The sequence below is a fragment of the Macrosteles quadrilineatus genome, unplaced genomic scaffold (genome assembly GCF_028750875.1).
Source record: "Macrosteles quadrilineatus isolate MER2022 unplaced genomic scaffold, UCM_ALF_1.0 Scaffold_3__2_contigs__length_128488019, whole genome shotgun sequence".
Classification (NCBI taxonomy): domain Eukaryota; kingdom Metazoa; phylum Arthropoda; class Insecta; order Hemiptera; family Cicadellidae; genus Macrosteles; species Macrosteles quadrilineatus.
The window spans coordinates 66,381,370-66,407,327 of NW_026542596.1; the positions used below are offsets into that span (position 1 = coordinate 66,381,370).

The window sequence follows — 25,958 nt, forward strand, 5'->3', positions numbered from 1 at the left end:
TCTTTGCTTTTCCTTGTGAAATTTGTTGCACAGTTATCATGTCTATTTTGAATTGTGCATGTATAAATTGGCAATTTGCCGTTGAAATAAATTAAATGAAATGTGTAACACGAGCTCGAGTGCAGCAAAGTACCACTTCCCCCAATAGTTACACAAATAACTATTCTTCGTATACTTCAATGTTTAATAATGTATCCCCAGCTTAGTGAATTCGGAAAAGGTGAATGGATGTAGAATGTTTTCATAATCAATAGTAACACATCATACTTGATCAAACATGTAGAACAAGCTTCACTCAACGAACAGCTGGAGCTGATCTGCTGATGTCAAAAAAAAAACAAATGGCTAAACTGAAACGTCAAAGTTCCAAACACAAAACAAAACACAACACAAACGTCACAAACAGAACTATGTTTAGGTTATGAAGTAAAATAGTAAAATTCATTATAAATGTTAGTTTGTTACAATGTCAGTTTTAAAGTGGTTAGTTTTTCAATTACACCTTATAGTAATATTTCTAACTGTAATCAAACCAAATTTGGGATATGGAGGAAGGAAATACACCAAAGATGACTTAATAAAATTAAGGTGAGATTGCTATGAACCTAACACCTAGGGGCCTATATACATTTTAACATTTTCCTTCGACCTTTGGTATGATCATTGTAGTTTTGGGTACAGTTTCTTAACTGGGCTATGCTAATATCGATTGAAACTATCGATTCGATTAGTAAACCTTCATGCGATTTTTTCACCATCAGCAAGTTTGGTTGGTTAGGTTAGGTTATGATAGTTTAATTTTATAATAGAAATATTTAAAAATATCGTTTATTAATCAATATTTTCAATTCGATAGTTTCAATCGATATTAGCATAGCCCAGTTAAGAAACTGTACCCGTAGTTTTGATTATGTATGTTTATGTACTAAGTTATGCAACAACTTAATTTTTTGCCTCTTTCCATGGCCTTCGTCTAGACCTTATTTAGACTCTAATAAATTTGTCTGAAAAAGTTTAATTTTTACCTTCCACTGTTTTCAAACTTAGCTTGTTTATCAAATTTGAGGAAACCAATATCATCACATCATAGAAACAAATGCTTGGTCTAAGTTAGACCACGTTTGATGTGTTCATCACCACATTAATAGGTTATTTAGGCCTACGATTCAAAAAGTGGTGGCTATTTTTAGATACAATTTCCCTTGCAAAACCAACGGCCTTAGTTAATTGAATTGTTTATACGGGCAACTGGTCTACTTGTATTAACTTACTGCTATAAGCCATCTAACTGAATAAGTTTTTTTTTCAGGGAAGAAGTAAGAGAGATGTTCAATCACGCTTATTCAGGGTATTTGAAGTATGCCTACCCTTATGATGAACTCAGGCCTCTAACTTGTGATGGTGTAGACACATGGGGAAGGTAATTATTAATGTAATTTGACCTAACTAATATGCCAGCTTCAAAAATAACTCTACTTCTTAAAAAAAGGTTAAGTACCGTAATTTACAAAAAAACTTGTCTCAATTATTTAGGTAACTTAAAAGCTGAATAAAGGATAAGTTGGTTCAATTTTTGAGTAATCTGAGTACAGGTAATGTAGGGTATCGGTATGCTGAATTAATCTAACTTACTCAATCTCATCCGGGAACCAACCAATGTGTTTATAAACAAAAAATACTTAGGCCCTAATTCAGTTTATTCAGTCTTAATTTTAAAACAATTGATCCATAGATCTACATTATCAATAATGCAAATAAGACACTAGAAAAAATTTTCATTTGTCTTTTCTTTCAGTTACTCATTAACGCTAATAGACGCATTAGACACTCTAGCAGTTATGGGCAACTACACAGAATTCCGCCGTGTGGTTGACATCGTTGTGTCAAACGCCAACTTTGATGCTAACATCAATGTTTCCGTGTTTGAGACAAACATTCGTATTGTTGGAGGACTGTTGAGTGCCCACTTGCTGTCTCAAAGGTAAGTAGGCCTAGACTTACACCTCTCAGCTCAATAGCTATCAGATAATATTTTTGAAAGTAGCTAATGGTCATATGCCAATGGGTGCAGCACACACCCAATATTTTAGTGTTTTCTGCATGATGTTTGTGCATGTTTTTATTTCATTATTATGGACTGACTATTGTACGTCAAGAGGACCCAAGAGGATTAGGCATAATTTGTGACCTAGCCTATTGTACTTAAATGTTGAATGGCCAAATAAAATTTTGATTTTTGATTTTGATTTTATTGTAAACAGAAGTTAATTTAGGTCAAATTCACAGTAAGTACGGTAACCTAAACCTTTTATCCTTTGTAGACCTATGAAATTTTGGGGCTTTCAACAAAATCAGTGGAAACCGCTATCAGAAATCTTAGTTTTCCTACTTGCCAGGTGGTAGCTTAGTAGGCTATTAATTTTAAAATCTGTGCGCTGCTGGTTTTTTCCCAAGCAGGTGCCTTTTATACAGAAACCTTTTAGTTACAAGACCAGAGTTTGGATAACCCTATATAAAATAACTTTAAAATGTTAACACAAACAAATACTAACTGTAACACACATTTCAAAAAGATACAAATTGATTAAATTCACACTAATTAGTTCTGATTCAAAAACTTTTGTCCGATGGTCTACTAAACTAAGCTTTTTAGTTGTGCTACTAACTTTTTAGCTTAGATTTAAAAAATATCTGGCTTACAAAAATACTATTCCAGGGCAGGAGTAGACCTAGAGCCAGGATGGCCGTGCAATGGACCACTGCTGAGGTTGGCTGAAGACGTTGCTCGTAGGCTGATAGCAGCGTTCGACACAACCACAGGCATGCCGTACGGCACTGTCAACCTACGACACGGGGTGCCGCCGGGGGAGACCAGTGTAACCTGTACAGCTGCTGTGGGGACGTTCATCCTAGAGTTTGGAACTCTTTCTAGGCTCACTGGCGACCCTCTATACGAAGAGGTATTACTTTCAGGGCATTGATGTTTAATCTTTAAATCTTGGATAGGCCTACATGTGGCTAGAGATGAAATTCACTTCATGTAGTAACGTAAGTTTAATTAGAACAAAGTGGAAAATCTAGGCCTTACAATCTGACGTTGGTAATCACTTTTTCTCACATCGTGGTCTGGGTATTTTGGATTACCGGTAATTGGATTTGCTCAATCTCTGAAAATGTTTTGACGTCTGCCGACTCTATTGTAAGTAAAGATGATAAGAGTTGTGGACATAAAAACAACCAAAGGTACATTCGGGCGCCTACTTACCAAGGTCGTAGTCCTTGGGGGGGAGAAAATGTAATAATCCATGCCTGCCTATTTTTTATTTTAATTGAACTAACATAATATGTTTTATTAAAATAAAGAAAAAAGGCAGGCATGTATTATTACAGATGGTACGTGGTTTTTTTGTACTTCTGGGTAGTTGAATTACCTGTACGGTGCTGATTCAGAAGTTATTTGACAACTTATCTGTTGCAGGTAGCCATGAATGCTCTCCATGCTTTGTACAACCACCGGTCATCCATCGGCCTGTACGGGAACCACATTGATGTGATGACTGGACGATGGACAGCTCAGGACTCAGGGATTGGAGCTGGTGTTGACTCCTACCTGGAGTATCTTGTAAAAGGTTAGCTTTTCAAGTTGTTTGAAATAATATTATCTTCATGTTTTTAAACATGCTATAGTCTCAGCTTTAGATAAAGTGTCCAACTTACTTCTTAAGAGTATACCTTACTGAGGCTCAATGTTCTAGTTTGAACTAAACTAATGTTTTAAAAACTCAAACTCATTATTATACTCTGGTGTAACCTCATAGAACACTACTTTTGTGTTGAGTAAAAATATTAGGTAGGCACCAGTTATAAATTATGCTGTTTCATCACTTATGTTGATGTGTTTCTTTATAACTGATCAGGGAACACTTAGTCATGATATTTAATCGTAATATTGCGGAGAAAACTAGAATTATCCCAGAGCACTCAACTCACAACATGGTTCAATGGCCATAACCTTGGCAGACTACCTCATAGAATCACTCGTGTATTATTATTATTTTTATAAGTACAATTCGTGGTAATAACACTGGTGAATTTTTCTGATGGCTTTAAAACATTTTAAAGAGTACGGTACAGTAATTTAATGGCTCACTGTTAAAAGGTGCTCTGCTGGTTCAAAAGCCAGAACTGATGGCCATATTCAATGAAGGGCGAGTGGCCATTGACAAGTATCTCAAACACAACGATTGGTACTTGTGGGTCTCCATGCACAAAGGTCAAGTCACTCTACCGGTGTTCCAGTCTTTGGAAGCTTATTGGCCTGGAGTCCTTAGTCTTATAGGTGAGGAGGTTGTTTAACATATATCTTGAATTGCCAGTCCAGTACTTTAATACTTGCTCCTGTTTGAAATAGAGTCAAGATGTTTCCAGATAAAGGCTCGAAACAGTCCTAGACTTACTTTATATTTCATTCTTAAAACATTTTTGATAGTTGAAATGCTGCATTACGTAATAATAGCCGAAAACACTGTTTAAGTGAAAATTTATCCAGGGGAGGAAATTGCTAGTGTGAGTGTACTAATTGCGTAAAAAAAATGAGCATTTAAACTTAAAAAAATATCCTTAATGTGCAGCTGGCGTGATATATTGAAGGATTTTGGGCTTTTAACGCGAAAGAAATGCTTTTCACACAGAATGCTTTTAACGTGTTAATGCTGTGTATCCTGATAGTTCAGAGCCCATCTTATACTAATTCTTGTAGGTTATTTAAAAAAAAATATATAACTCTTAGGCAAAGATGAATTTGGTATTTTATAAATCCCTACTTCAAATTCATTTCATAGCTTATTCTTTCTGTAAAGGAAGAGGAGCTAGATTACATTGGAAAAAGTCTAGTTAGGTTATCATAGCGCACACACAGAAAAGATGTAATGTTTCGTCATACTTGATAAAGTCTATCATGGGACGAAACATTGTGAGCTTCTGTCTCTTCTAAGTGTACAATGGTTTACCTGAACTTTGATTTTCATTCCTTCATTTATTCTAAAAATCACAATCCTGGCCTAGAGTGTTTTGTAAAGATGTTATATTTGTAGGGCTGCTATTTGAGAACCAGTCACAAGTTAACACACAAGTTTTATCCTCGTGTTTTAGGAGACATAAGCGGAGGTATGAAGTCGCTTCACAACTATCACCAGGTATGGAAGCAGTACGGTTTCACTCCGGAGTTCTACAACATCGCACAAGGTCACGTTGGCACCAACAGGGAGGCCTACCCTCTGCGACCCGAACTCATAGAGAGCACCATGTACTTGTATAGGTATGCCATCCTTATCTCTATACTTACGTTTAATCATTCACAAAGTAATTTCATGACTATCAGATTATCTACTTTACTTTTGTATACCATCATTTGTGCTGGTTGTAATTATAATCTATTCCATAGGGCTACTAAAGACCCCTTCCTGCTGGATGTTGGCCTAGATATCTTACGGAGTATTCAACACAGCAGCCGAACCAAATGTGGATATGCTACGGTGAGTTCAAATGGATAGAAAGAAACATTTAAGACCTCCAGACTCCCTTTAACTAAAACAGGAATCAGCCTGTGTCTCAAATTGATTATTAATGAATTTTAGACAATCACAACCTTACTTGGCCTAACTAGATCCTGAGAGTAAAAGTAGGATTACCTTTTCTACAGGATGACCTTTACTTCAATTTATATAAAATAAAACAGACAAATTGTATAATATATTAAATTTGCCTTTCTGCTAAAAATCTAATCTAATCTTGGGGTAATTTAGCTTTAGGCCTAGTAAATTTTTTCCAATATTTTTTCAGGTAAAAGACGTTAGAGACCACAGCTTAGAGAATAGGATGGAATCTTTTTTCCTGTCGGAGACAACAAAATACCTCTATTTGCTGTTTGACCCAGACAACTTCATACACAACAATGGACAGCAAGGGTCAGTGCACACACTGCCATCAGGGCGAGAATGCATCTTGGATGCTGGAGGATATATCTTCAACACTGGTAGTTAATTTTTTATTGTTTTTCTTGACTATCATCTCACCTCTAGCTTTTAGTTTTAGTTCAATTATCTATTAGACTTTGAAGCGGGTGTGCTTCAATGTAGAGCAAGATCATTTTTTGTACTGATTTTTGCTCATGCTGCAAGCTGTCTAAATCATATGGTTTTGAATTCTTTTAATATCGTGATAGTTTTTGAAATAGTAAATTAAAATAAATACTTATAGACATGATACTCTGCTTTCTCTTTTAGTATTAAAATATATATTTTTTTTAATATAAATTTTCAATATTCAATTTAACCGCTAATTTGATTAAAATGTAATTAAAATATATGATTTCTTGCAGAAGCTCATCCAATTGATCCAGGAGCATTACTGTGCTGCAGTGATAACAGTGAACCAAAGCGATACAACAGAGAAGCCGCTCGTGGCGAAAAACTATCTTCGTTTGCAAAATTCAATCAAATGAAAGAACCACCCTCAGTCTCACAAAGCACTTCTGGTGAGTACAGTAAACCATTAATACAATTAATTATGCTTATAGAATTTGTAAAAACAGAATTATCTACTCTAACCTAACATTTGTTTGCCTTTTTCAGGAAACGATCGACAGGAAGTGGAAGATTTACCTTCAGCTTTTACGGATGACGAACCAGTCATTGGGAAAGGTGATGCCTATTTTAAGAAATTGAAGAAGAACAGAGCAGTGGATATTGTCACGATTCCTCCTCCCAACCCGGGAGAAGTGCAGCCTATAGTGGATGGAAAACAGAAAAGGTTGTCTCTAAATATGCTGCAGATGATTGAAACTCTGATCAACAACAACCTTGATAAACATCTCAAGCGAACTGCTTGGAGTCATGACCTGCTGAAGGAACTTGTAGACGTCATTGAACATGCCGAAGAAATCCTGAGTCGTAAAAAACGAGGTCTGGACGGAAAAGAAGTGATAGAAGACAACAAAGTTTCTGCTGAATCAAAAGAAGAGGATAGTGAATCTGTTAAAGAAAAGGTAGCAAAAGACCGTAATGCCAGTTCTGATAGTTCAAAGGATATTAATGAGGAAGGAGAACACATTGCAAACAGTAGTCATAGAAATAAGATTGTTAATAAAGGGGAAACAGAATTATTTGAAGGAAGTGAAGACTCAGAAGAATCTACTAGAACGAATGAAGAAAAGAAGGAGAAGGGATTGTTTGAGTTGGTGATGAGGCAGCAATTTAACAACATAAAAAAAGCCGTCTTAGCTGAGGCAGAGTTGATGATGCTTCATCTGACAAAATGCTTAGAGAATTTGGAGTTGACAAAAAGTTTGGATGAAGTTATCGACAGTCCTGAGATACGAATTCAGTTTCATACACAAAGGCTTGAAGTTACTGTCTTAGCAAACAATATGAAAAGATCTCTTGAGGAAACAAAAAAACTCCTAAATCAAGAAGGAGAAGACCAGAGTGTTACTATGGAGCTTTTTAAAAGGTTAATAGAATTGGTAGTCGATGGAAAAACAGTAAAAACATTTTTGGACGACTATAAGCACTTTATGGACATAACAAAGAAGATAATTGAAATCGAGAAGGAAAAATACAATTTAGAAGACAAAAATGAAAATGAGTCCTCGGATAAGGAAAGTACAAGTATTGAAAATAATAATTTGGTCAAAGGAAACATTGAAACACTTTCTGTGGAAGAAAATACCATCAGCAACACTGACAAGGATGCTGTTGAGAATGACAACAAGGAGAATAGTTACATAAGTGATGAGGGTAAATTGTTGCACAATGATAATTGGAAAGCTGATGATATATCTTACCAAGTGGATGATAAGGATAGAAATGAACTAAGCTCCAAGAGTAATGATAGACCTTTGTTTACAGACAAGTTAAAAATAAAGACTGAAACTGTTGTGGGACTGCTTCCCAAATCACTTGTATCAAGTGATAGCAATTTTGATCCTCAGGTTTTATTAGAGCGGATACGTAACAATCCAAAGTATTACCGGAACTCGACATGGCCAATGCAGTATGACTTGTTGACCTGTCTACCTCAATCGTATTTTATAAAAATTATGTTGTCAGGAGAATTTTTCAGCGACTAAGCAAATATTTGTTCCTTAAATTGGTTCGGAGAAACACTCATGCTCTGTACTAATTTTTACACTAAATTCAATAGGTGGAGTATGCCAAAGTAGTTGAAAATATTATGTCAATAGATATTTCTAAAAAGAAAGCCACTTTTAAATTTAATTCTGTTCAATTATCCTAGCCATGACCAAACTTATGTTTTCTTCAACAAATTTGTTTTAAGATTTTAATTTGGATTTTCAAGCAACTTGTATAATATTGTATGGTACCTTTCTTTTTTAATCTAATCAAATTACGCTCTTGAGCAATTCATTAAGATTTTTAAATCTCTATCAATAAAGAGGAAAATCTTTCAATTCAGTTTAAAAATGTATCAGAGATGATCACTAAAAACAGCCTAGTGCAATAAGCACAGTTTTAGCTTGACTTAGTTTACCGCCTAATGGGACTGTTGTATATAATAATAATGGGGGAACGAGCTGGTGTAGAGGTTAGAGCATGGGACTTTGGTGCCTGAGATCCCGGGTTCAAATCCCGCCAAGTCACCAATGGATTTTATCTAAGTGATAATGCCGCAAACCCTAGGTCTAGCCTGAAGTAATGTGAAAAACAATTCCGGGCTCGTGCCTAGCGTCTAAGACAAAAAAAAATTGTAGCCAATACTGGTTATAAGACACTTCAGAGAAAGGAGTGGATTTTCCATAATACACACCCAACATTTCCAATAATAGGTACTTTAGAAGGATCTAACACTTGGTTGTTCAATTCTAGACAGAACCGTTCTGATTTTTAAGACAACTATACAGAAAGAATAAGTAGATAAACACTAAACAGGTAGGTAAAATAACAACACAGCTGGCAGAGCCTCAATGATTTAGCAGTCGCTGTTTAAAAGCCATGCACATATCCTATGTTGGTTTAGGGTGTTTTTTTTTTGTTTTTTTTTATAGTAATGTTGGATGTTTGTAAAAGTTTCACTAACCGTATGTAGTGCTCAACTTTAAACCCTAAAACAGTTCTTTGACTGGTGACCAATGGTCTTTGGGGTCATTAGTTATGGTTTCTAAGAACAGGGCAACGTAAGGTAATATACAAGACTACGTTTGGGACTTTTCTCTAACAAAATCCCAAAAAATCCTTTGGTATTTATTAAATACCAAAGGATTCATTTAAATACACAAATGACCTCATTATATTTTGTTTATATCAATAACATGTAAAATGAATATTAATTGTATATTTCAGGGGTCTTCAAAGATGTACCTATACAATCAAATGAAATTAATATTTTTTCATTAGAACTTGGCAGGCCCGTAGGTTGGAGACCCCTGGTAGGCTAAATTTTGTCACAAGAGCCCACATTGGCTCTTTCAGCCCGAGCTCAAATTTAACAACCAAGACGAGGCTAAAGATAGAGACTTTTTGCCCTTTTGATGAACTGTTTTTTGTCAGATTGCACTATTCATTATGCTAAATAATTTGCGTAATGTAGATTCGTACATTGTTTACCTTTAAAAGGTAGCTTGGAAAATGGACTTTTTTGTTTCCTCCTTTACTAACAGATGTTACGCACGTACGCAGTGTGAAAACACATAAAAATATGAGCAGCATTAGATGTAATGAGGAATTCCACACGCAGTGAGTTTTCCGCAGAAGCGGGCATGTATCCGTTTTAATGCTGCTCAAATGTTTAGCGTGTTTTCACACTGCTTTCGTCCATGAAAAAAAAGAACTTGGGGCTGTAGACTCATATAATAATTTAAGCACGTAAATGTATTATAATAATGTAATTTATTTTAGTTTTCTGTGCTTTAAATTTGTAGAAATACTATTTCTTCCTTGGGGCACAACCTAGTCATGATATAAGGGTTTTATTTTCTATTAATTATTTATAGTTTGATTTGTATTGAATTTATAATGTTAAAATTTTAATTATTTTATCTCTGTAATGTTGATAATGGACCGATACCAATTTACTGTGATACCATATTCTCAAAGTCTATGAAACTAGTTTTAAATCTGTTCAGTCATGTAATAAATAAGTCTCTTTTGTAACATCAAACCAGATCTGTTTTAACAAAACGATTTATCATTAATAAAACTTTATTACTGATTGAGTTATCATCATATCCTACTGTTTTATGTACGGTAAGTTAGAAAACAACTGTAAAATGTATTTTTGTTTAAAAAATTGATCAATAATTGGTATGTTTTTATTTTTGTGCAATTTTTTATAACCATAAGTTCAAAAACTTTTATTCTTTTTTGTAATACATTAACTTGTTTACATAGGGGTCATCTAGCTATTTTGTATAAATCATTTATGTATTGGTTAGGAAAGGCACTCCAGCCCAGTAACTTTTAAAAGTAAAACTGTATTTTCTCTATTTCTGTAAGGCAGGAATCATTAAATTCATTGAGATGAATTCTTAAAGTAATGCTGACTTTTATATAGGCTAGTGAAGCCGAGTTTACACTGAACTATTTGGCAAGCATTCTACCTGCCTAAAGGTAACTTGAAATACACTAGAGTCAGGTAACCTACCAGCTCTATTGGCCTGTGTAAAAACAGCCTTATAGACAGCTGATAAAATTAGCCTACCCTTAAGCAAGCAGTTAGTTGTTTTGTAATTTTGGCATTAGTCTAAGGTAGTAATACAACTGAGTGTTTAATGGGTATATTTAATGCTATTTGAAGATACTTGAAATTATGCAATTGTTAAATTAATAAACACCAACATGTTGGTCCGACATACTAACAAATTTTCTAAATTTTAGAACGTCAAGTTTTTGCCATTCTTATTGGCTTGCCGGACGTCCTGGAAATAGGATAGACAAAACTGTTAATAGTCAAGCAAATTTAATTTATTTATTTACAGTTTTGCTTAAAAAGATACCTACTTTTCAGTACAAAAGATATAGGCCTACACAGTACTAAACTATTTTGTTTTCACTAACTTCAGAGGGATATTGTCGTCAAAATAATCTTCAATTGTTGGTTCTGGGGGTATTGGCTTGTTCCATTTTTCAATTTTCTTCGGAGGCTGCAGAGCTTCTTTGATCTTCTGGTTTCTCTCTTCCTCTTCAGCTCTTTTCTTTTCTTTCTCTTCAATAATTAAGTCCAACTTAGGCTCATTTTCAAAAAAGAAAAGCTCCTCCTCTTTCTCTTGCAAGAGCTGCTTTTGCCGTTGCACCTCTGCTAGTTGTTTTTCCCTGTTTATTTTTTCAACTTGTTCTATTAACAGCCTTTCTCTTAGTCTCTCCCACTCTTTATAGGCCTAAAAAATACAAATAATTTAGGTGGGTAAGTTGATACTGATAATGAAATTTATCATTTAATAACAAAATAGAGTCAACTTTGATACTACGGAAAACTCTTCTATGACCTAAGTAACAATACATACTATTGAGTAGCGATACTTTGGAGAGAATTTATACCCAAGTTGCATAGAAACTAATCTGATGATCTTGACAACCCTGTGAGCAACCCTAGGGGCAAACAAAATTTTTATCTAAAGGCCTATCTATATATTAATAGGCAAGTATGTTTCTTTAAAACCTCTTTTCTCAGTTCATGTGCATTGCAGGGAAAACTTATGCATAATAAAGATATTTTCATGTAGGCCTAGATGAGCAGAATTCCTTTAATAAATTCAAATTGACTCAAAATAAGCACAAAAATGAATTCAAAACTCAAAAAAGTGGACACGGGCCTTATGGGTTACTATGCTGGTGACAAAATAACAACAAAAATCAAAACAAATGGAAGAAATTCCAATCACATGATGTATACAGCTTGGGGTGAATATAGAGAAGTCTGTACATTACATATTTTTAGTTGAGTTTTCTATAAAACGAACCTCTTTCTTGGACAACCTCTTCTATAAAATAAATGCCAATGGCCAAGTTCTAAAATAAACTACTAGAACTCTGAACCTTCAACAGTTATAAAGTCCACTGCCTTTTCCAGCTAACTACCTTGCTAGCAAGACTGAGATCTATGCTGTGAATTAGGTGGGAAAAATTAAATAACTTATTGTATTCAACAGTTTAACAAGTTTAATTTACAATTTCCAATGTTATGATGTGGATTGATAAAGGTTGTCCATGCAACACTTAATGCATCAATCCAAGTGCCATGTTCTTTAAATACTGGTCTGACTAACTATGTTTAGGGAAATCTATGCTCCCTCCAAGCAGTCTCTGAATCGTGTTTTGTGATTAGATTTCTGAGGTTTGAGGTGTCCTATTGAAATCTATTGCCAGAAGAATTGAGAAAAGTATTTGAACCTAGAAAATGAGCGTAGGACAGTTGGGTGGTGGTTGTAAGCATTCGTGCAATAGTGAAAATGTTTTGCATGATGGCTTCAGTCATTCACTGGATCAGTTTGGTTTGAGGGAGTAACCAAAGTTAAGTGCGGTTCGAGGTGTACCTGAACGATGAGACTATCAATTTAGGGACATCTCTACGACCAGCTAACTAAAGACAACGATAACCCTGGTAATCTTAATCATACCAATTTTTATGCATCCGCAACTTAATTAGGCTGTAATAAATTTAAAAAATAATATTCTCGTCCTCATCATGCAAATGTGTAGGGTACGGCTTTTCTGTGAACTTCTTGAGACACTTAGGCTATAATTGCTTTTTGTATAAACACTTTTCTGCATGCAAGTTACACACCTGTCACATGGAAGCAGATTAATAGGGGTGATTCATACTTGGTGAGGGCATCAATTTTCTCTTAAATACTTATTGGCTACTGTAGTGAGACTAATCGTCGCATGGAGGATGGAACCAGATAAAATAGTAGGCTAGTGAGTGCAGATTAAAGAACACAACGCAGGTGTTAGATTTTGACTTGATTTACCTAAGCAACCCTATACCGGTAAAATTAAAAAAAAAATTACTTAGGCCAAGGTCTCAGTATTGAATTCCAGGTAAAGAAGAGGCTGTTTACAAACTCAGCTCCCTTCTGGTTTACTTAAAAGTTAGGAGTTTGTAAGGTAGGCTAGCAGAAAAAAATAATAAAATGTTATTGCCATAATCCTTTAATATTTGTGAGCAATATTATTACTTTACATCCATATATAGAGTACATATAGAGTAGGCCTAGTTATATAATATAATAATGTAGGCTATAAAATAATTTAAAATACTATGGTTAGCCTATTATATTTTATACAGTAAAAAGTTTAAAAAACTTACGTCCAATTGTTTATCAATCTCTACTTTTTCATGCTTTGAAGTAAGTTCCTTGATTGTTGACTCCAACTCTTCCAAGAGGTTTCTTTTATTGACTTGAGTGTCGGTAAAAGATGTATTCAAAATCTCTTTCAATCTATTAACAGATGCTTTAAATGATTCATCTTGACTTTCAGTTTTGGATTTCTCTTCTAATATCCTATTTGCCAGGGCTAGCCCTTCCTCGTAAACTAAATCTGATTCTTTTGACGATGAGAGTGCAGTAATGTAACTGGTTGCTTCATCAAACTTTTCATGCAAGATCAAGCCAAGAAGTTTGTAAGTTTTTCCAACACAACTGTCAATACCTGATCCAATATACGTCATTGTCTTCCCTATCAAGTGATGAGGTTCTACAAGATCAAAGTTGTCGTCGAAATAGGGATTACGAAGAAACCTAACTCTAACCTTAACTACTTCGTCTTCATCCTCTTCCTCCTCCCCTTTCTGTCCATCCTCAGCATCTTTCCACGGAATAGGGTTTTCCAAATACTTGTGACAAGAATACAGTGAATAATACTTTAACAATGGATTTGAAATCTCTTCCTGTAGCATGCCTAAAATACTAACTTTGGCGGCGTCCCTGAAATTCTGAGCTTTGACAAAAGAGTCAATCATGAACAAACTACAATAGTCATCTGGAAATACACCATAGTTGAGTCTGTCATCGAGGACTCTCATCAAATCCTGAGTTTTATTCCATTCCATGTACAATCGAACAATAGCATGATGAGTTGAGGGCAACATATTAACTGCCTCTGGACTCAATCTCAACTTATAGAGGACATCCTCTATTTCATCAAAATAGGAATCATCGTTTACAGCATTTACAAAAAGATCGATATCCAAAGCACTAGCATAAGCAAAATGTTGAAATTGGTTATCCAGTTCATAAAACATATCACTCACATTGATTCTTTTGAGAATAGGGGATTGCAATCTTTCCTTCCACACATTATCCAGTTTATAAGATTCTGACAAAAACAGCCTAATTTGAGGAACTTTGAAGACACTATTACGGCACAATAGGTTTTTTGATATGTGGGGAAGTAGTTTCCACATTATAAAAGATATTGCGGTCACAATTATCACAAGATACACAGTGAAAGTCTTCTCAATGAATCTACAAAGCAATGTATCTATTCCAAATTACATGGTTAAAAGAATGGGTTAAGTTTCATTTCTTTATCAACCAAACCAATTTGATATACAATCTCTGTTGAACATAAGCCCAACTTAACCTAACCTTAATGCATTAGGCCAAACAGAGGTACAATTATTATTTTTATACCACTAAACAAATATTATATTTGGTAACTGTAAAACTGTTAAAATGGGTAGGCCTGCCCAAAACCTTCTGATACTGTTAGGGCTCAGCGCTCAGCAATAAATAAAAATAATATTCAATCGGAAGTCTAATCAAAATTTTAGCACTAGCACATAGCACAGCACTGCAGACGAAAATTTCTTTTTGTTTTCGTTTCGCGTTTCGCCTCTTCTTCTTACGACGGCGCTGAAGGGCCACCAACTATAAAAAAATATTTTTCTTAATCTCTGAGAAAAAACTTAGAATTCTGAGTTTAAAGTCAGAATATAACAAGTGGGCGTTCCACTCTGAGATTAAAGTCAGCTGAGATTAAAGTCAGAATTTAACAAGTGGGCGTTCCTCTCTGTGAAAGGAGTTAGAATTCTGAGATTAAAGTCAGAATTGAATTGTGGGCGTTCCTCTCTGGGAAAAAAGTCAGAATATAACTAGTGGGCATTCAACTCTTAAGTCAGAATTGAACTGTGGGCGTTCCTCTCTTATTGCAACGATATTATCTACATATCGGTGCTATCATCCCTACTACCTTAGACAAAAGAAATAATATAAATATCCTTTCTGTTGTCTATTCTACTGTGTTCTTCTACTTGCAACGTTGCCAATTCTACCAGGCCGCGGCCTGGAGTTAAAGGTGGCCGTGAGAAGAGTACAGTAGAGTATAGTAGCACGGCCGCCTTGGTGGCCGTGGTAGTTGAGACTAGATAAGTCCAATTCTTACGTTAATCTCAGAGATGAACGCCCACAATTCAATTCTGACTTTAATCTCAGAATTCTAACTCCTTTCACAGAGGCGAACGCCCACTTGTTAAATTCTGACTTTAATCTCAGAGGGGAACGCCCACTAGTTGAATTCTGACTTTAATCTCAGAGTGGAACGCCCACTTGTTATATTCTGACTTTAAACTCAGAATTCTAAGTTTTTTCTCAGAGATTAAGAAAAATATTTTTTTATAGTTGGTGGCCCTTCAGCGCCGTCGTATCTTCTTGTGTTTGTGTGTTCAGCTCCAGTCGGCCCGGGTCCACTAAGACTAAGACTACAGTACAAAAATTGTGTACAGGAACACAGACATAGAACCACTGATTATATATGTATATGGATTATATCATAGATAAAACATACTCCTCAGGGACTCTCAAGGATACTCCTTGAGGAGTATGTTTTTTTTATAATTGACTTTATATCTACACAGATTAGATATAAAGTCAATTATAAAAAAAACATACTCCTCAGGGACTCTCAAGGATACTCCTTGAGGAGTATGTTTTTTTATAATTGACTTTATATCTACACAGTTTAGATATAAAGCACAAAGTCAAAGTTATTATTATAGTAGGCCTACGATAACAACTTTTTATAGTCCCCACTACGGGCATGGCACTGCAATGTCACTCGTATACTAGTGGCTGTGGAAACCTCAACAAATATAACCAAATATGGACTGCTGATGGGCGAGGTTTCATTCATATATCTTAGTAAAATAATTCTGTAACAGTGTTCAAGAATTTGTTGAATTTACTAATTTTTATGGAGGTGAGGTATATTAATTGCTTGTGTTTATAACTTTTAATCGCGTCTCCGCACGGGCATTTGTTTTAAAACTCCATTGATTTATAAGTTGTCATTCCAACTATTAATTTTAGGCCTACAGGGTACTGTTTGTACTGGGCCACTGTTTATTGTTGTCTCTATTAAATATTGGTTTTAGTTACAATAAATATAAGATTTAGTTTCACCCTAACCCATGGGGGAGTGCCCAAGAACCCCATTTCTGGGGTTTCAACTCATAATTTCTAATAAACTAAGTTAGATCCAAGCTTAGTAAACTTATGAGTCCAGTAATAAAAAATTTGTTTTTCAATTCTCTGCATGGTGTGTTGCAGGCTTAGGCTAAGATTTTGATGTATTGACGTTTCCTTGTACATATTATTATGCTTTCAGGAAATAAATCATTCTTATTCTCATTCTCATTCTCATTCTCTCATTCTCATTCTCAGTAAAAAAAAACCCTGAATATAGGGCTTTAGGGGGGTTGCACTTTTTAGGATTGGTGTGGTAGGATTAGTTTACGTCCTACATTTACTATTATACATTAACTACCTGCTGATTATAAAATGAAACTGTTAACCAAATGATGACCTTAAAAAAACTGCAGTAAGTCTGGATATTCCTGTGAATCCTGTGGTATAACTTACCAATTATTTTAATATTTCTAGGGACTAATAGCAACAATTGGACCTTGGGCCGCCTTCCCATAAGGGTCGAAGCCACGCTTACCTTAAGTCTTGTCCCTTCACACATGGTGGCTGTCGTACATAAGTTAACTTTAACTTAGTGGCTGCAAACTTCTTGCTAAAAAGTTTTTGTTTTATGTCGTAGAATATGATTCATTCTCCAAGATAGAATTTAATATTTAGCTTTTTTCCTCGTCAGAGATTTTTTTTTCTTAGTTGGTTTGCCAACAGATGCAGTAAGTTACCGTAAACTTAACAGCGTGGCGGCCTATCTAAATCTAATACCTTACCTACTTCGGATAACCTTGTACTCGTGACCCCAATTTTGCGCTCAGGCGCAGACCCAATTATCTTCACCCAATTATAACAGGGATTTTAACACGTTCACTGCGGGCGTATCCGATCGGATACGGGCCGAGCGCTGTTCAGACGCTGCCGTAACCGATCGGATACGCTCGGCAATGCCTTTCGTATATCATCGTTTTTGCTCTAGCGTCGGTCGAAGGCAGACCAATTCCACGTTAGCGTGTAGTGGGTGACTTGCTTTTTGTTGTGTTGTAGGTTGGTGGTAAAATTTCCCCATAAAATCCCCGTCTGGCAAACTTAAAAATCAACTTGTTGTCCCGTCTTTCTCCCTCCAATTGGCAATACGATGGGACCGGCTACGTTCCAAGCAGTGCTGCTATATGTGAGTGTTTAGTGAACTACGTCGACTCTTGTTATAAAACAGGACATCACCGCACGTTATTTGCTATTTGTCATACCGAAATATGAGAGCCAAACACCCGGCAATCGGGTTTGTTCGACGCTGCGGGCTGTGCCGCGCTGAGGCTACGCCTGCCATTTGATGTCCCGCAGCGAACGTGTTAAACCCAAGGCTTCGCGAGTCCAATTAGAGAAAACCCCGGGCCAAACAAATGAACTTGTTGTATTCACGAGTCGGGAGCGTTTCATTAAGTCCAAATTTCACAAAGTCCAACGGTTAAAGTAATAAATAAACAGAGCGTTTCATAAGGTCCAAATTTCATTAAGTCCAAAACAATAACATCCAAATAATCACCGTTTCACAATGTCCAAATTTCACAAAGTCCAATGTTAAAATATCAAATATACAGAGCACTTCACAATGTCCAAATTTCACAAAGTCCAATGTTAAGATATAAATAAAAAAAACAGAGCGCTTTAAAAACACATGGTCCAAATTTCATAAAGTCCTAAACTAGGCCTATAACATCCAACTAATCAGCGTTTCACAATGTCCAAATTTCACAAAGTCCAATGTTAAAATATCAAATAAACAGAGCGGTCAAAATTTTACAAGGTCCAACGGTACAGTCTGGGCCAGAAGTCTCTACAGTAGTTGCCCTGGTCAGATAGCAGGCACCGTCCGCCGACGCTTAACTACTGATTATTTTAATGATTGAAGAACACTTAGCTGTTTGACTCAACTTTGTGTTAACACATAATGTGCAAATCAAATTTACATTTTTATATTTTTAATAGCTTTGATTCAAGCATTCAGCTGAGTTTCTTAACTGTTCCGTCTCTCAATTAAAAAGCGATTACATATATCGGAAGAAATATTTTTACCGATGAAAAATGTTTAAATATTTAAATATTTTTTATAAGTATATTGTCTTATAGCTGTCAAAATGTCATGATGATTACATCGGTTTTATTTTTTTATATCAAATGTCAAAATAGCCCGTTGTTAGAAAAGTGCCAAAAACCTTGAACTTAATTCATTCTACCCACTGAAAGAATGAGTTGAAACTACATCAAAAGGTAGAAAATAACACACATAAACGCTGAAATAAATTTTTATGAATAGGATTTAACTCATATGTAGGCCTAGACATCATATTGTATTTTTTGTATACTGTAAGTATAGCCCATGTCAATAAAAACTGAAACTCAAGTATTAACACTTTTTTACTTGACATCAGTCTCGTTTTCTCTTTGCAACTTAATGTTGCTAGTTCAATAATGTTAAAGTTTTGACAACACAATAATTTATATTTGGATTTGCCTTTTCAGTGGAGAGCTAAGGATTGTAAGTTATAGTCCTACCTTTTATTTACCAAAATATGCGTAATCACAAACAAAGGAGTCTGTGACTTTCGTATAAAATACTAAGGTACCTATGAAGTTGTTGTTGCTGTTGTATAACGATTATTTCATAAAATTCTAATAGGAAATAGTGTTCAAATGTAAATAATTCAACAGGTTATTAGACAGGTACACTACCTTTTTATAGTTTTTAGATTCTTTTTTAGTTTGTCCAATAATCGTCTACATGACCACTACTAGGTCTGGCTAGTTTTTGCGCGAAGTTTTCAGCGACCGCCGCTTTCCAATTACGATATGAAAAGAAATTACGATACTTTGCTGTAGAGGGGGTACCAAACTACTTTACACTCTTTACAATGCATCTACGTACCCACAATGATGTTTTGTGACGTGCGGCTACAACACTAGATCGTGTAGTGCCTACATGCCGAACCGAACCACGGCAACCTCTGCAGCGACTTCTGGCCGAGAATGGACCTTGTGAAACGCTCTGTTTATTTGATATTTTAACGTTGGACTTTGTGAAATTTGGACATTGTGAAACTGAAACAGTGATTATTTGAATGTTATAGTTTTGGACTTTGTGAAATTTAGACCTTGTGAAACGCTCTATTTATTTGATATTTTAACGTTGGACTTTGTGAAATTTGTACATTGTAAAACGGTGATTATTTGAAAGTTATAGTTTTCGACTTTATGAAATTTGGACCTTGTGAAACGCTCTGTTTATTAATATTTTAACCGTTGGACTTAATGATATTTTGACTTTATGAACCTCACCCCACGAGTCATGGTTTAGCACAAATAAGAAAATCTAGGTCGAAATAACAACGGTTTTGGACTTGAACTTAAACCCACTGGGGGGCAGGGTTAAGTTGACATGTTGGGATTATCTCATTTGCTTGTTTTTTTTTGTTTTTTTTTTAGCATAAAGAATGATTAGAATTCACCATTAAATTCTGTACAATTTCATAATTGCACAATTTTACTTAATTTCCCTCAAAATAATATTTTTTTTCATTTTTTTTTTTTACTAGCCTACTGATTGTGAAAAACATGCAAAACATCGTAAAAAGTTTCTGTTGTCACATTTTAATTAATTACTTTTTAAAAATAACTTAGTTAATAGCTTAACATATTTATATAAATTTAAATTGCAATTGAAGTTTATTACTTAGGTTTCATTTAGCACTTTTGCACACTTTATTTCAGGCGAATAATTGCAAAATAAAAATGGTTCCAACAAACACTATTGTTGGGTTTTGTCTAAGAGTTAAAGACCTTTTTATCTAAAAATTTCTTAATATTTGTCATATCGAATTTAACAATAAATTGCTTTAATTTGCTGAGACAAAAGATAAATTCTATAGTTAAACATTCAAAACATTGTGGTACAACAACAAAAAAGAAAAAATTATAACCTGTTTTCTTGCACTTAAGATCTCTCATGCTTAAACAGTTTAAGTAAACCTCAGCACAGAAAACATACTTACCTACAGTACCCAGAATGCTAACCACATGGTAAAAAGTGTTAAGTACTTATATGAGAGCTTTTCCTGTTAATTCGTAGGCAGCGTCACCATCGTTGCTATGCTGGTGGCGCTGCCACGAATTGACAGGCAAAGCTCTCTCCGAGTACTTAACACTTTTTACCATGCATTAAGCATTCTGGGTTATGGTAGTATGTTTTCTGTGACCCGAGTGAAATAAGGTGTCTAGACATGCTGATGAAATATTGTAGCTTTGTAGTTTTTACATGTAGTTTTGCCATCAATCAAAAAAACTTTGGAATTCCATCAGGGCTCTGCCCCAGTGGCCTTCATAGTTCCCATGTTATTCTTAGAGAGAAAATGTTTGTTAACATTTGAACAGATGAATACTTTGTAATTGACACTAATATTTGAAACAGCTGGTTATACTAAAATTGGAGATATTTAGGATTTATTAGATTACCGTAGTTGAAAAGATTGATGTTTCTTTTAGATCAGTTTTGTATTTGCACAAAATCAAAACATAACCAAAAAAAACTTTTGAAATAATGGAGACTATAAGATGTCGACCAGGACGGCCAGGCCAATAGGAGGAGGACGACGAAATTTAACTGGTAGACGCGAACGAAATACAAAAAATACTATTGTCGTTGATAGCCGAATACAGCAACCACCCTTCTGTGTTGGGTTTAAGTATACTCTCCAACAGCCGCCTGAAGATTACACATTCAATTTTGGACTGTAGGATAATCGCTGCCTATAAGCTGTTAATTTTGGAATACAAGGAAATCGGAAACAGAAGAGAGGAGATATTAGATGAGTGGCAAATGCGTTGGGAGCAGAGTGTTTTAAACGTTTTAGGCCTATAGATAATCGTTCGGATATATACCTAACATCAGAAAGAGACTGGAACAAGATTGGGAGATGGGCCATTATGAAACACAGTTTGTGACAGGACATGGAAAATTTCAAGATGGATTTGTGGACATTTAACCTGGTGGAAGAGGAAGTATGTAGATGTAAAGAAATAAAAACCACGAGCCACGTATTTATAAGCAGGGTTGGTACGGTCAGGGAAAACCTGGAAAACCTGGAAATGTCAGGGAATTTTGTTGGTCTGGAAAAGTCAGGGAAAAGTCAGGGAATTTTGGAAAAAATCTGGAATTTCTCTTGAAAGACTACATTTTTTACAGATATGCTACATTTTGCATCTACGTCTCAATACTTGGTCAAAAACATCGAAGTTTGACGAAAACATCGATGTAACAAAAACATTGGGAACCTACCATCGATATAAAAAACATCGAACATCGACAGACATTCTATCATCACCCTCTGATTACTGGCTTAATTGAACGCACTGAGCTTTCAGTGTTTCTACACGACCAAAAGAATATAATCCCGGTCACTTGGTTAAGAAATCCCGTTTAATCCCTTAAGATTTTTGATGTTAAATTCTGAGTGTTGAATTGGACATATTTAGTTTAAATAGTTGTTTTAACATTGCTATTATATTTTGTTAAGGTAATTTTTTCGATTGGGGTTAGTTTTTCACTAAAATAAAAGCATAGTAAATAAAAACGGACGTCATAGCCAAAACTCCTGTTTTATCCCACATCCCCTTCAAATCCCGCTCATGCTCTAAAAATCCTGTTTTCGGGATCTTATCTTATCTTATCTGACAGGGGCAGGTCGAGACCTTTAAGCACTTCATCCAAAATCGAATTATTGCGCACCCCAGACAATTGCTTTCTTGTTGACCTACAAGTTAAGGCGCCCAATGAATGCCTGTAGCTTCCCAATTAGTTCATCCTCAGGAAGGTATCTACCTCTAGCCATATTTCCAAGAGTTATCGATCTAGCGTCAAAGAGCTCGTTACAATCAAAGAGTAAGTGATCAGCTGTCTCTTCTGACCTATCACAGTACCTACAGATCGGTTCACCATCATATAAGCCCATCCGTTGTAGATGTTTCCTGAATCTTCCATGACCAGTTATCAGTTCAACAATTAATTTAATTCTTCGTCTGTCTAGTCTCAAGAGGTCACAGGCAACCTTTTTAGAAGGCCTAAACAGAGTAAGCTTGCTGACCCTAAGAAGGGGAACATCGACCCAGCATTTGCGATGCTTTTCCTTGGCCCATGACGCAATCGCAGAACATGCACTGTTTCGTGAGATGCCACAGAAGGGTTGTGGGCCTATCATTGAAGTCGCAGAGGCAGTATTTGCCAATCTGTCTGCAGCTTCATTTCCTTTAATGCCTGAGTGTCCTGGCACCCAGCAAAGCGTAAGGTCATTTCTCCTACCCAACTCAGACACAGAAGCAAGACAATCCCACACGAGCCTGGAGTTGAATTCGTAAGAGTTTAATGCTTTTAAGGTCGCTTGACTATCAGTATAGATATTGATTGTTTTGTCTCTGATATCTTTGTTAAGATGTTCTTGAGCACAAACTAGAATGGCAGTGACCTCCGCTTGAAAGACAGTTGGGTACACCCCCATTGGAAGACAAATGCCAGTGCCTCCATTCATCCAATGCACACCTGCTCCAGTGCCCCCATTTTTGATCTTAGAACCATCAGTATAGCATTCTAAATCACCTGTGGGTATGGGTCCTTTTCCGCCAGACCAATCCTTCCTATCTGGTATTAGTACTTTGAAAGGCTTTCCAAAGGAGTATTTTTTGGACATGTGATCTGAAACTGAAGGCAAGTGCAATTCATCATTATGTACCACCTGAACAATTTTGGAGTGCCCTTTATTGTTTCCTGAGGTGATCCATAAGTATTCGCATCTAAGGCGTTGGGCTGTTTTACTTGCTACCACCTTGATGTAAATGTCGATAGGTAGCATATCAAGCAGACAGTCAAGAGCCGCTCCAGGACAGCTGCTTACTGCCCCAGTTATCATTATAAGAGCAAGCCTCTGAACTCCTGCTAAAGCTTTGACAGCTATAGTAGATTCCATCTTTGGCCACCACACAAGCGAACCATATGTAAGGGCGGGTCGAACAACAGATACGTACAGCCAGTGCAAAAGTTTAGGCTGTAACCCCCATGTGCCACTTACCATCCGCCTGCATGCCATAAGGGACCATTTGCCACGCTCAGTGACTTTTTGAAGATGTGGTCCCCAGTGAAGTGATCTGTCCAAAATTACACCAAGATACTTCACCTGATTCTGCAGCTCTATTACAGTGCCCTGCAGTCTTAGTGGGCCGATCCCATCCAGTTTCCTCCTTCTTGTGAAGGGTACCATTACAACTTTCCTGGGATTTATAGAGAGCCCAACTTCCTGGCACCAACGGTCCACTACCCTTAAAGCTCTATTCATAAGGTCAGTTATGGTTCCGTGGAACTTTCCAATCACAAGGACTGCAACATCATCAGCATAACCTAAGGCGAAAACCCCACTTTCGTTGAGTGTCCTTATAAGGTCGTCTGCTACCAAATTCCAAAGGAGAGGAGAGAGAACCCCCCCCCCCTGAGGGCATCCTCGAGTAGTTCTTGCCTCGATCGTGTCATTATGGAGTGAGAGCCTAACCTTCCTACTGTGAAGCAAGGATTCAATCCATCTACATATTATACCAAGAAAACCTCTTCCTCTCACCGCATTAAGAATTGCTGGCGTACCAGTATTATCAAAAGCACCTTGAATATCGAGAAAGGCACCCAGGGCCACTTCACTGCTCTCTAGAGCTTTCTCAATCTTGCTTACAAGTTGGTGCAACGCAGTCTCGCATGATCTTCCTGAGACATACGCATGCTGATTATTATGAAAAGGATGTGTCCTAAGAGCTGTATCCATCATATATCTTGAGACCAACTTTTCTAGGATCTTAAGGAAGAAAGAAGATAGAGAAATGGGTCTAAATGACTTAGGATCAGTGTAACTATCCCTTCCTGGTTTAGGAATAAATGCGATACGCGAATTGCACCACCCTAAGGTAATGTGTCCTAAGGCTAAGCTGGCTCTGAAAAGTTTTTGGGATAAGTTAATAATCCCACGTATGGAAACACTGCTAGTACCGGGATGCGCGGAAGGATAGGCCTAAATTCATCGTTTCAATTTCAATACGACACTGAATACAATTCCTCATTGAATTTATAAAAATAGAAAAGAATTTATTTATAAAAATAAATACATCTGCCTTAAAAAATAAGGTTGCCAATGACACAGAAAAAATTATACAAGATAAAATTGTATAAGACTGATTAATTTTGATGTTTGCCATATAGACGATTTCTCATTATGGTCAATGAACCTCTTAATGTTTCATGAGTAATAATTTTCAAAAAGGATCTGTCCAAATCATATTGTTTCCAAAAGTTCACAAAAAATTTTGATAATGTTCCTCTTGAACCAATAAACAATCCAATCACCTCAACTTTCCAAATTTTAAAATTTTTCTTGAAATATTCAAAGGTAGGATCATATTTTTTTTTTTCTTCATTTACTTCGTTAGGTTGATTTATGTTTATTTCAAATTGAATTGTTGAATCGAGAATTATGCCTTTGTTAGTTTCTCTTTCTATCAATAAAATATTTACTCTTCTGGTGCTTCCGTTATAAGAAAGACAGTGTACTTCTTCTTGCACTTCCCATGTGTTATACCTTTTTCGGAAGGCATTTGCTATGATACTTCTTATTTTGTGGTGCCTAGTGATTCTTAGAAGTTCACCAAACGGACAGAAGCCAAGGGCATGTGCAAGGGTTTCAATCTCACCACAGGCATGCCTGCAGCGGTTATTGCCCTGACTTCTGCTGTGGAGAACACGCACTGGCACCACATTTGCAATCATTTTTATACTGTCTTTCCACTCAGATTCTGACAAGCCTTCTTTATTAATAATACTTTTATTTCCCGGAGTATAGTCTTTGAAAAGTTTAACACCTTTACCCTTTCAATACTGATTCAACCTTTAATAAACTAAAAAAAACTGCACTTGCAGGAGTTTATACAAAAAATGTTATCCTGTTAGTTGAAACATTTAATAGTTTAGTTTGGTATTACTTTTTGTCTCCGGTACAAGCATGGTAGTTATTTTTCCTATATCACATGTTTCTTCCGATATAAGCCGATGATATCGCAAACAAAATGTTGATATATATATCAGTATCAGAAGCACCGTATCGTCTATCTGCTAGTGTCAAGTCAAGGCCAAGTAGAACATAACGTGTGAGGTTAAGTTAGTTGGTACTCTTAATTTTCCAGATTCCAGATGTTTAATTCCTTTCTTATTGGTTTTATGAGTAAACTATTTAGGCCTACATTTTTTCTAATGATTCTCGATTCTGACTATTCGATATCGTCTTACGGTATACCTGGAAAAAGTATAATATCAGTCTGGAAAACCTGGAAAAGTCAGGGAATTTCGTTTTCCAAAATCAGTACCAACCCTGATAAGTTTTCCACTTCAGGAGACAAGTAGGAGAACAGGAATAAGTCTTGGATAAGATAGGTCTAGAGATGAGAAAATGAA

General features: G+C 35.9%; 4 protein-coding genes across 4 annotated transcripts in view; 2 read left to right on the forward strand and 2 right to left on the reverse strand.

Annotated features, from left to right (window-relative positions):
- Window positions 1–397: 397 nt before the first annotated feature.
- Window positions 398–10,227, forward strand: LOC128990333 (uncharacterized). The gene is made up of 11 exons (XM_054412671.1): window positions 398–588; window positions 1,310–1,420; window positions 1,796–1,981; window positions 2,717–2,960; window positions 3,479–3,629; window positions 4,160–4,339; window positions 5,152–5,317; window positions 5,444–5,534; window positions 5,842–6,034; window positions 6,380–6,535; window positions 6,633–10,227. Exons 1-11 carry the CDS (start codon window positions 467–469, stop codon window positions 8,126–8,128), a joined length of 3,096 nt encoding a protein of 1,031 aa, XP_054268646.1. The 5' UTR covers window positions 398–466; the 3' UTR covers window positions 8,129–10,227.
- Window positions 10,228–10,957: 730 nt separating this feature from the next.
- On the reverse strand, window positions 10,958–14,805 carry LOC128989724 (28S ribosomal protein S27, mitochondrial-like). The gene is made up of 2 exons (XM_054411739.1): window positions 13,324–14,805; window positions 10,958–11,392 (listed from the first exon to the last, which is right to left on the reverse strand). The coding sequence occupies exons 1-2, from the start codon at window positions 14,419–14,421 to the stop codon at window positions 11,054–11,056; spliced, it is 1,437 nt and encodes a 478-aa protein (XP_054267714.1). The 5' UTR covers window positions 14,422–14,805; the 3' UTR covers window positions 10,958–11,053.
- A 1,307-nt stretch (window positions 14,806–16,112) lies between these two features.
- Window positions 16,113–25,958, forward strand: part of LOC128991171 (LIM and senescent cell antigen-like-containing domain protein 1) — a 38,236-nt gene continuing 28,390 nt past the window's right edge. Inside the window, exon 1 of the mRNA XM_054413950.1 lies at window positions 16,113–16,214. The gene's annotated coding sequence lies outside the window, so the exon portion shown is untranslated. The remainder of the gene's footprint in view (window positions 16,215–25,958) is intronic.
- Window positions 22,677–25,277, reverse strand: LOC128989272 (uncharacterized). Its single transcript, XM_054411150.1, has 4 exons — window positions 25,202–25,277; window positions 24,108–24,224; window positions 23,019–23,849; window positions 22,677–22,819 (listed from the first exon to the last, which is right to left on the reverse strand). The coding sequence occupies exons 1-4, from the start codon at window positions 25,275–25,277 to the stop codon at window positions 22,677–22,679; spliced, it is 1,167 nt and encodes a 388-aa protein (XP_054267125.1).